A 12,714-nucleotide genomic window follows, 5' to 3' on the forward strand; every position below is an offset into this window, starting at 1 on the left:
AATTCAGATCATGATGGTCGGCGAGGAGCCGGGTTTTGAACAACTGGTGGCCCTTATGGAGGTAATGGGCAGGATTGCTCAAACACGTCATGGCGAATGGCACAGTGCAAAACAGAGTCCAGGGCTTCAAGGTTTTCCTTGGTGGTCTAGCTCCAATTGACTCATGATCTCAACTCTATGAAAATGCTGAAATCTCCACAAAACCCCTTCTAAAAAAGAGAAAGCTAAAATTGATTTCTTTTAAAATAAGTAAAAAAATAAAAACTTATGATATCGACGTAGATTTTCCATCATTTGTAAAAATTCATTTTATTTATTCAATTTTTCCCTCCGTAGATTTTTTTGTAAATAAACCAATCATAAACAAGATAATGACAAATCTACCTAGTTATTTATTTATTTACTAACTTGTATATCATGTTTTTAATGAGTTTATCTATTTAACATTATGCTTAGTTATTTACTGTTTGTATACATTCCATTTTTTTCTTTGCTTCTGTTCAGTTGTTCCACTTCATCATCATCATCATCATCACCATTTATTCATCCCTTTTTTTTCCTTTGTCGTATGATTGTTAATAAAACTTTTTTCTTCATAATTTTCTTCAGTTTTTTCTTTATTATTTTTTTTGTTTTTTAACCTTATTTTTATTAGTTTAAATATTAGGATACATGAATATTCCTTTGTATTTTTCGTGTTATTTTTATCTTATAAAAAGAGAGATTGTTTTATCACCTGTACACCTGATGCTTTTGAAAGACATTTTATGCATGCAATCCTATTCTACATTTATATATACACATATACATATATAACTTCTGAATCCCTATACATGAACGTACAAACATGTATATGACTACTTATTTCTATTCTGAGTAAAAAAATTTTTTCTGTTTTACTCTTCTACTCCTAATAATCTTTATTCTGTTATTCTAATGTAATATGCTAATATCTTTTTTGACTAATAATAATAATAATAATAATAATAATGTTGCTACAAAGAAATCTAGATATAACTGTAATAATAATAATTATTATTATTATTATATTTAATTTTTGGTATTTTTAAGAAAAAGAATTTTAGATAAATTAAAAATTAAAAAAAAAAAGAAAAAAAGTTTTTATCTATAAAATTCATGAATGAAACTGTAAAACATGTAAAACATGAATAAAACTATTTTAGAATTTTAAAAATAATTTTTAATAATAAATTATAATTTTATATAGTTGAAATCATGAGTCAATTGAAGTTAGATCACCATGGAAAATCTGGAAGCATTGGATGGCCATTTCGTCCTATTGTAGGACTCCATATGATTTCAACTATATAAAATGATTAAAATATTCACTAAACCCCCTTCTGATAATAAATGGTAAGTTAGAATGAAAATTAATGAAAATGTTATTCTAGTTTTTATTTGATATTCTTCTTTTAACTGAAGTAAGCTTTCTTGGCCGTAATTTTTTTAAATACTGAATTGTATCACTTACTATAGACTAATTTTGTTCACTTATTTCTTATTCATCGTTTGTTGGGTGGTGTATACTTATTATGGTTCTCAGTTGTACCAGTATCAATCCCCACTGTTGTTGCTACCTTAACGTGGTGGTCTGGCTTGCCTATCGTAATGAACCAATCGAGCTATACTGGCTAATCGGTTGAGGGGCAGTAAGACTAAAAGCAGCAAACCCAAGGTCCAAGTGCGAAGTCGTACTGCTGACTGTACAGAGGTGTGACGGCAGTAAGGCGTTTCCTTCAGACAGCGAGCATAACAACAACGCTGTCTTCCCACAAAGGAAGGGTGGGGCTAGAAAAGGTCAACCCTAAAAATGCACAACTTGCCTTATCCCACGTATATCCGTCTTTGACGGTAAGGTCTCAACAAGTACGGAGCTAACACGAAAATTACTCACAAAAAGGTCGTGTGTGACCGGCTTCAAGCAGTTGTACTTTGGGCTCTGAGGTCAGGCTCTCAGGTCACTAACACCACCCCTAACCCAATTTCCTTTTCAGGTTCCTTCCACAATGTGGGCAACATGAAAGTGAGAATCGCCCTCATATCTCTAACAGCACTCAAGGTCACTATATTCCATGATTGACCAGTATCAATGTGAATCGAGTAAATGTAATAAACTTAACTCCGTAAACACGGTGAAAATCAGCGTTATAGGGTCTAAAATGGACTAAGAAACTATTTAGCTACTGATTCAAAATTCAGTGGAAAAAGTTGGTTAACCTGTAATGATGTAAATAATAATCACTTTTATCGAAGTGACTGACTATATTGAATATTGTTACTTTATGAAAAATGTAAGATGACAAGTGTTGAACAGATTAGGAGTGAGCAGATGAACTTATATCAGATATTGAATTGATTCTATATGTTTTCTTGTTTAATGGGATACCAAAAAGACAAGTTTTTTATTTACGTTTAATAAACAGTCAAAATGATAACTTCTGAGAAATAATATTTTTGATAATTGTGATGTAATAGCATTTTACTTCATGAGAAGTACCTTCATCCTTTTATCATAGTATAAATTTATGGTTATTTTACTTCAATGATCTTTCACAGTCATAAAGTTATTTGATTGTAAATTTTGAGGGGACTACATAATGAGGCGTGTACATATCACTGAAACTAAGGACAATCAGATTAAGTAAATCATGTTCAGCATATGACGAAAAAGTCATAAGCTGTAATAAAAGGGTTGTTTACTGGGCTATAGTTTTAATTGGTTAACTAAATAAAATTAGTCCATGACAAAAACTAACTTGAATGGTAATGAAAATAAATTAGAATCCTTTTTTTAATGTGATTAGTTCCCACTAAACTTCATACTGTTCATACATTTTTGTATAGTTGTGTAGACGATATTGAGTTATTTCCAACAAATATAACAAATAGATTGTAAGGAAATACATGGTAAAATATTTAATCACTCTTAGTTAAAGTATGGTTTAAAGTAACATATTTATTAAAAATAAAGGAATGAATGTTAGTCAGTTGTCAGTTATAAGTTTCAATGTGAGTTAATGATCTGGTTCACTATTTATTGAGTTCTGTAATATGGCGGGTAAAAACTAAATCAAACAGGGAAATTGAAATGTTATTGACCGGTAAGCAACCTACTGTGTTCATATTTTCAAATCACTTATTTCTTTAAATTAACTCGTACTCATTTTGATTTTTACGATTGTATGCTACTTATGCTGACAGATATAAGTAGTATGCAACCGTAATAGGAAATGAAATACCTATCAGCAGAAGATTGAACTGAAGAGAACAGAAAAGAAATTGGAGAGCAGTCAAAATAACAACAGATCTGGAGAAATAATGGAGTAGATAAAGAACATCACAAAGAAGATATGCAAATGATGTATTTAATATGTGATTTTTATACTTCACTAACCGATCGTGTAGTTTCACATTAAACAATCTATCCGTTTTTTTCACCTAAGTTCTCATTTGCTACAATGCTTTTCTCTTAAGTTTGTCATTTTATCTTCTTTAATTATGTGACTGTTTGTTTTTTTGATATTTGATTATTTGATGGTGTTCTATCATTAGTTCTTGAGGAACCATCAATGAATTTATCAAGTCGGAAAGTCAAACAAAACATTCATATGCATAACACATTTCTACACTTTAGTAGACTGTTATGAAAAAAGTTTCTCCTTTTAGTCTGTAAGAGAATTATTAAATCTTGTAAATGTTATTCTAACTAATACGATGGATTATCAGCTTAAAATCATTCAAAAACTTTTTTGGAATAAAATTTATCATCGTTTAATTTCTAGATAAATAGATCATTTTAATATTATTAGGCGGAGGAAGAAATCAGGATTAAACTCTGGAGGTGGATAGGACACACAATGAGGAAAGCAGTCAACTGAGTCACAAGGCAAGCTCTCACATGGAATCCTCTACGCCGAAGGAGAAGAGGAAGACCGGAGAACACACTACGCTGAGAAATGGAAACATACATGAGAAGAATGAACAAAAGTTAGATAGATCTATAAAGGAAGACCCAGGACAGAATGGGTTAGAGAACTCTGGTCGGCAGCCTATGCTCCGTTGGGAGTAATAGGCGTAAGTAAGTAAGTAAGTAAGTAATTTTGCTAATTTTAATTTCATTGGTCATCGTTTTCAATGATAATTAGTTTAATAGTACGAATAATCTATTCAGACTTTAATTACTCTATTCACTCTAATAAATGTGAATTTGAAAATCAACAAAAGTAAGAAACGAGAAATTCAACGTGACAACTTCAAGAATTCTGTTAAAATTCAATTCAGACTTTTCATGAACAGTGATTTTACTAATAACTAAGTCATAAATAATGCCTTGAAAATCTCGGTCTTTGCATTAAATCTGAAAAATGATCAAGACTGTAAAATAATTTTTGAACTGACTAACGATTGAGTTCTAACATCATAAAGAATATATATTACACTACCGTCTCTATATTTTAGTTAAAAATGTTTAAAATTTCCTCAATACAAAAGTTAGAGTTAAACACATATTTATGTGATACATATTTCCAAATAAATATACAATGTCTAGATGCTTTAATAATAATTACCAGTATAGGGTTGTGGAGATTGTTAAATTTTTTATTGAGAACATGAATCGATGTTAAACCACTAATGAAAACCGGGTGGTGATGAATGGGTCCGCAGCCATTCATAGATTGCTGTAAGTTAAACATTAACACCGTTGGATGCCGGCCACCTCAGTGGTCTACAGGGTAAACGTTCTCCAGCGAGACTGAAGATCCTGAATCCCGTGTGCAAGATTATGAATGGGCACTGTTGAGCAGTCCCGTACTAGGACGAAACAGCCATCCAGTGCTTCCAGATTTTTAATGGTAGTCTAACATCATTCGATTCATGATCTCAATCAAAAGCTTTAATAATTCATTAAATCATCATACAATCAGTCACTGCCCTTCAGTATTTATTTAACTGACTAAAATAGATTTGATTATGAATTACAAATGTCCTGGTACGGCTGAGAGTGGGGAGAGTCCGCCCTCTCTCTCGAAATGATCTCACATGGCCACGCGTATATAGCCTCTGCCAGGGAAGTCTTACTCACTGCCTTCTCGTGGCGGGGGTGTTGTTTACGAAATTGAGAGGACGAAAAGCGAATGTCCGGCGCTTTAACCTGAAGAAAATAGTTAACATTTGTCTAAATGAATTCAAATAGTATATGAATGTAAACATCTACATAACTAGAAAAAAAGTTATTATGGTTTGCTCATTTATTAGATAATTAATTATTTATTCAGGAAATATCCTTTCAAATTTGATCTAATTCAATGTATTAAATATATCAATCTCAAATAAATTTTGTTTTAATTATTTCATTCTATTTTTTTCCTCAATTTAAAATGTTCAATATTCTATTCAACTTTTAATCATCATCACCAATGAATGAAAGAATGAACAAAAAAAAATTATTCTAATATTCTAGGAATTTTTTTCCCTCAACGAAAAAACAAAAAAAAAAAAAGGTAAACAAGGGAAATATAAAAAGAAATCTAAGTTTCAGGAAATAAGCAAATGATATTTTTAGTTTTTGTTTTTTTTTCTATGTCGTTATCGTTTTAAGTTTCAGTTTTCCCTTTTTTTGTGTGTGTGTTTGTTTTTTTTCTATCTTGCGCGCACTTTTTTTAAAAATTTAAATGAGTTTAAAAGATAAAAATAATTTTTTCATGCATAATTTTTTTGTAGAAAAACAAATAAGTTTTTTTTTAATTGTGATTCTATATTAGATTAAAGGAAATAGTAAAGAGTTAACTTCTTTTTTTTCTGTTCTTGGTAAATAGAAAAATAAGATGGCTAATATGAAAACAAAGAAAGAAAAAAAACGGACTTTTTAAAAAGTTAATTAAACAGTTAGAAGTTTTAGTTTTTTTTAAAAAAAGAACAAACAAACAAAAGATTGATGGTGGATGTAGTTTATGATCACTTAGATAGTTGATATACAACAGAAGTTGATAAACAAACTAAATTACAAGCAGATTCATTGTTTTGTTATATCAAATTGGATAAGGAGAAAAAGTTTGTTTAACGGAATAATAAGAGAGGACATTAAAACGTGTATTTTACTTTTTCGTTTTAATCAATCATGTCACTGAAGACATTCAGGGAAAAATAATTTTTTCTCGTTGTATATTACCTTTTTTGATGTAGGTCTTTGTAATTTAAGTTTTAGTTCAACTTTAATGATGATCTATATAGAACAACGGTAGTTCTTAATCATTAGAATTTCAACTAATTTAATGATAAAAGAACCACGTTCCAAGATACTGTACATCCCCTTTCTAAGATTAGTTAAATAAATTTATTATCAAGAATTTTACTCTTGAGAAGACAAGTTTTAAGTACTGCTTTTTTGTTGTCATCACTTGTAATACAATCAGTTTACTTTGTTTTATTGTTGCAGTTGTGAACATGATTATTTAGTAGTGAGAATGGATGTTATTTTGTTAGAGATTCGAAAGTAATCTAGCTAGTAGTTATAAATAAATGAGAATTATGACAGAACGATTGTGTGCATCAGGTAAGCAAAATATTTTCCTCATCGAATTGATCAAGTGTCAGTATATTATTCCAGCTAACTTATAGTATATGATTTGCATGTCCTATAATTAACTTACAAGAAACTAGTTTACAGAATTTATGTAATTTTTAAAGTGAATCACCTACTTAAAACTGGTTAACTCATTTCTTAAAGTAACTGTTTGTAGCTCCGATCTACCACCGCTCACTTTATTGTTGTCGACGGAATGAAATTTCTATTAATCACTATCGAAGACAAAATGATCTCATACTTGATCATCAAATTCAAAAACAAAAACTGGGAATCAACTTCATATGAGTCATAAAGAGTAGCCAGTGCTATAATAGTCAGTATTGATTATTCAAATTAGTGTAATTGAATGGAAAAACTCAATTATATAAAGTAGCACTCCATTTAACACAAGTTTGTTATTATTTCTTAACAGAAATCATGTTTTGTTATATTCAATGATTTTTTTGATATTTGGTACATGATTTAAAGATCATAGAGTCAAAAAAGTGCTCCCAAAAAACAAGATTTAAAGAAGTTTATTATACTGTCAGAAGCTGTTATTTTTTTTCAGATGAGATTAAATGATGTTTACTTATCTAATTGCTTAGATCAAATTAAAGTATAATATTTATCTCTATTTTTTACTATCTTACTGAGCATCATTTCATCTGAAAGTTCATATACTCACTTTATTTTAATGACTTCACTGAATTTACTTTCAATGATAATATTTACAACGAAAATTTATATTATTCGAAGAAGTATGCTAGATAAACACTGCTCTTTTATTTGAGGCTGCTTAACTCAAAATTATCAGAATGATGATTTGTGGAGATTATAGTAATTTTAATATTTGAATTCATGAGCCGATCTTAGCTAGCTTGAAGATAGATTCCTGGAGTTCTAGTGAGAAACCGTGACCAGTGGAGTTCAATTCTTGTCGAGTGGAGACAGTTATCCACTTCAGACAATGCACGAAAGGTTATTCAAGATCATGAAACTATTGAAGTTAGACATTAATACCGTTGGATGCTGGCCAGCTCATTGTTCTAGAAATTAAGTGTCCGAGCGTGATACTGAAAATCCTTAGTTCAAGTCTCACGTGAGGGATCATGGATGCTCACTTCTGAGGAGTCCCATACTAAGACGAGACAGCAGTCCAATGTATCCAGGTTTTCAATACTGGTCTACCTTAGATCGACTCACGAATTCAATTATTACCTCAGAATTCTTAAAAAAAATTTAATGTATTTTATTTTGTAAGTCACTTGAAATTTCAATTACCATTAAATATATGGAGCTTGTGTAAATAAATAAGACTCAATATTAATTAGTAGTATCAGAATCTTTTCATAAAATAGGAGATTTTATGCATTGTACATTTCAACTATATAAACTTGAATAATAATTTAATCAGCTAGAATGTTAAATATTTTAAATCTAACTTCAAAATGAACCATGAAGAGATTGGGTTTTCTTTTTCTTTTCTTTTTCTCTTTTTTTCTAACAAAAACATTTGCCAACAAAAGACAATGGATTCCAATTAATTCTGTTTTATAATAAAAATTTTTTTTCAATGTTTAAGGTAACTTTAAATTGATTGTACATAATGAAAATAGATTTCAGGTGAAATTTGGAAATTTTTCACTGTTTATATTAAACCCGCATTTTCTTCTATACAAGCAAGTTCTTATCAGAATAATACATTTTAGTTTATATATATGTAGTATTTGACCTAAAACTTGAAAAAACAGCAACAACTGATGTCCTTTCATTAAAGATGATTACTGTAGTGGGAACAATGATTATTTAATTAAAAGTTTTTTTCTAAAAATTAATTTATGTGAAAAGATAATGTATTTTATGGTATGTATTTTGGATATATAATAATATAATATAGTTGAAATCATGAGTCAATCGAAGCTAGACCACCATGGAAAACCTGGAAGCATTGGACGGCGGTTTCGCCTTATTGTGAGACTCCTCAACAGTGAGCATCCACGATCCCTCCTCGCGAGATTCGAACCCTGGAGCTAATATTCTCGCGCGCGATCGCTTAACTGATAGACCACTGAGACGGCATCCAACGGTGTCAATGTCGAACTTCAACCAATCCACGAAATTGAGCAACCATTCATCAATGCATTCAGTGAATTGATATCTCGCAATAGGCCTGGTTAAACTCCACTGATTACTGCCTCTCACTAGAACTCCAGGAAATACTTTACGGAGCCAGTCACTAGTGATTTATAGTGAAATCACGAAATCATGAGTCAATTAACATCGTTGGATGCCGGCTCAGTGATCTAGTGGTTAAGTGTTCGCGTGCGAGAATGATAGTTCCAGGGTTCGAATCTCGTGAGGCGGGATCGTGGATGCGCCCTGCTAGGGAGTCCCACAATAGGATGAAACGGCCGTCCAGTGCTTCCAGGTTTTCCATGGTGGTCTAGCTTCAATTGACTCATGATTTCAACTATATACAATTACTAAAATCTCCACAAAACCCCATTCTGATAAATATTATAATACTTTTAACAGATAGGAGGACTATATTTTCATAGAATATAAAATTGTTTTGTTAAATAGTTTATATTATTCAGACAATCTTTATTACAGCACAACATTAGTTGGGAAAACACTGAAGACACTAGATGAGTGTTTTACCTTGGATAAAACTTACTAGCAGTATACATTTATGATGACGCAGGGAATTTAGCACAATGAACGGGCAAAGTACATTTAGACACATAAATAGTTCGCTATGGACTACTGTTATCTAAACTTGACAGTATTTTATGGTCTACACTGACCACATTTGGAACTTTGCAACATGTTCCAGATCAAGGAAGTTACATCCAACTGATCTGTGCATGTGATCAGTACAAATATTAAAAAATTAACTATCTAGACATCAAATAATCACAAATAGTTCGTCAAAAAGCCTTTATTTATACATGATTGGACGGATAACTACTTAATTTTAGTAAATTCATTCTCTCATAGAGTAGTTCTTACAGTTTAGTAACACAGTTCCTAATTGCAAAGTTGAGTAAGACTGGGAATAGTCTCTAAAGGATCACTAGTATCATGGAAAACACAAGTTATGTTGACATCCAGGAGCAAAAAGACTAAGATCTGTAGCTATGATAAAACTTACGAGCAGTGTACATATATGGTGACGCAGGGAACTTTGCACAATGTTTTTGTCATGACAGAATAGATTTTATGCACAACGCCCTGTATTAAGAATTTATGGAATCCTTCTTCAGGCTGAAAATCTTTAGAAAGGTTTGTAATATTTTAAAAGATAACACAAAACTGCATCATCGGCTTGAGTGAGACAATGAATAATCTAAAGACGGTAGGCGATATAGTTTAAGGTGAGTTTAATGTCTTAGTGTTTCTCATTGTTATGTCATAAAAGACAAATCTCAGAATTCACATTCGTTTTTAACACTTTAATTGGTCATTATCGTCAATTAACTATATTTTATTTATATCAGAATTTTGACTTCAATCAGGTACATGAAGAAAGGATTAAAAACTTACCTGTTCTGTGGGTTAGGAAACAACTATCTAGTAACTAAACGATAGAAAATTATGTGGTCATAATATAAATTTATCCAAGTTCATCAAATACAATTCATATTCTAAGCTACCATATTTGAAGGATATAAAATATTATTCCAACCGCCGATTTTTTTAAACTGATATTCTTCATATGCATTAAAGTACGATAAAATGAATACATTCTACTCATTTACAATCAAAGACGCAATTGATGGTCAACTCAATAAAGGGCTATTCTATTTTTCGATCGTGTCTAGCGATAGAATCCGAAACATCCATCCCATTTTATTTGCGACTCATAATCTAACTGTTAATGCGTTTCACATTGAGATTGGAACCTCCTAGTCAACACAAGATTCTTTAACACCATCGAAGTGCAAAAATGATCAGTTGGGTTTCATTATCAACAGACAACTGTATAACTTACCTGCAAAATCACATAAATGACAGAAATATAAACCAGCATGATTTGGTTGCATTGAATTTGTAAAGTGTTCGAAATTAACTAAACTCATTTCTTCATCGGATTCATCACCAGATGATTGTGCATCACTACTAACTATTGAATGACCTATGAGGAAGGAAAGAAGGAAGTATAGTTATTTCACTTGAAAGCTCTTTTATTTTCTTATTTATATCATTGACTAACAGAATACTACATCACTGTTTACAATACGAATATATGAGTTACCGACCTACAATTATACATCAGCAACTGTTAAAAGAAACACTTAAATGAATTGTAATTGATATATTGGTATGAAATGCATCTTGACACAATCAAATTTATGGATTCATTCAAAATTCAGTGATTTTTTGTGGTGCTCAGTCTGATATAAAATTCTAACGTTTAAGATTAATGGAAACCAACTTCATGGTTCAAATAAAATGAACAATACTCATTCATAGTGTTTGATGACGGTAATATATTCACGAGTAATAATTCCTTAGAGTTATTTGTTTAACAACCTGTTCAGCCGTATAACAAGAACTTTTCAGTTTCCTTACCTATCTAGGTATACTTTAGTTGATAGGTATTTGATGATTAAGTGAAAAACACTATTCATTTAAAAATTGTCTTCATGTAAACTACAGACATATGATTATGAAGTGATCTAAGATTTTATTGTTAGTAAGATAGTTGAATGGAATATAGCTTGTTTGATTAAAATATTTTAAAATACAATCCGTAAATTTATTTACCTGTTCGATCATCTGTAAATGCATCAGGGGATTGTATAACAGTTGAATTTGCATCAGTATAGTCTAAAAATACGTGTTCATTTGTATCTTTTTTAAAACAGTATGCATTTTGGCGCTCATTTGCTTGATGATTAGATACTGAACAGTTGGTATTCCATTGATCGCTTTTTGTCCAGTTAGAAGTAATCATTTGATTATTTAATGTAGTTTTGGTTAAGGGAGAATGATGAGATGGAGTAAGCAGTAAATTAGATTTTTCTTGACAGTGAATATCGGTGTTTTCAGCTGATGGTGGAGTACTGTTCGATGATTCTAATGCTCTTTGTGTTTCAGAGCTAATTTCAAGTGAAGTATGTTCATCAGTATTATTATGAATAGATGTAATCGGATAGCTGGCGCTTATATTTAATTCTGGTTGAGGACATGGATATTGATTCAGATTACCCTTGTAATCACTGAGACCGCATGAATGATTATGCTTTAATAAGAAGTTGTCGCTGTTTGTTTCTGTGTATTGTTGTGCCCCATTCATTGTGTGTACCGTATTTACAATAGCTGATGTTTGTTTATTATCTACACTAGATACATCAAATCTTGAACAGCAATCTATATTTATAAATTGCTCCTCCTGGTAGGAACTTTGAGCAGATGGGTGTCCTTCTGGAAATAGTTCTTCAGTACTATGTAAAAATAATCAGTAAAAAGTGGTTTAGTTTTTCAAACCGTATCTCACCTTTGGAAATAAATAAGTTTGTAAAAGCAAAGTCATTCTATTTTGAATAAACCAGCAGATATTTAAGTAGTGGATTCCTACTTCAGATGAAGGATTTGGGTGAATATTTGTAATTGTGAGTGGACGGCATAAATCTAAAACCTCCATTGTCTTTCTAGATAGTAACACTAAAAATTAGTGTCTATATTTAAATTCTATTCAACATCACACTGCGCTAACTAAGTATTTTCTGATCTGGTATTTTTCAGAAAAAGATAATAAACTGAAGTCGATCCTATGAAACGAGTTACCACGTTACCCACTAGAACATACAAATGAAATTAGACAGAATATTTTGACAAGGTTTCAAAGCTATACAAAGTTCAGAGAATCAGTAATTTCACACTTGACTCAGACCTCCAGTAACTGCCATACATGAGATATCCATATATTACACAACTAATTACCATCAAATTAGTCGAATTATTGCGACCTAAAATGTTCGTTTTTTTAACAACTTAATTAGACGGTAAGTGAAAAGTATCTATTCGTGCTATAATCACCAAAATCTGATTTGGTTGTAACTAAACTGATAATTGATACCCCTGCACCTTTATTTCATGGCGCTTGATTAATATACTGA

At 31.0% G+C, this 12,714-nt stretch overlaps 1 protein-coding gene across 1 annotated transcript in view; it reads right to left on the reverse strand.

Moving 5' to 3' along the window:
* Smp_135380 (putative hunchback protein) overlaps nt 1-11,549 on the reverse strand; it is a gene marked incomplete at both ends in the record, with an annotated part of 22,043 nt that extends 10,494 nt beyond the window's left edge. Inside the window, 2 exons of the mRNA XM_018789697.1 lie at nt 10,584-10,727; nt 11,360-11,549. Of these exons, the coding sequence (XP_018655114.1) occupies nt 10,584-10,727; nt 11,360-11,549 (334 nt within the window). The remainder of the gene's footprint in view (nt 1-10,583; nt 10,728-11,359) is intronic.
* Between the last annotated feature and the right edge of the window lie 1,165 nt (nt 11,550-12,714).

Source organism: Schistosoma mansoni, chromosome W (genome assembly GCF_000237925.1).
Source record: "Schistosoma mansoni strain Puerto Rico chromosome W, complete genome".
NCBI lineage: Eukaryota > Metazoa > Platyhelminthes > Trematoda > Strigeidida > Schistosomatidae > Schistosoma > Schistosoma mansoni.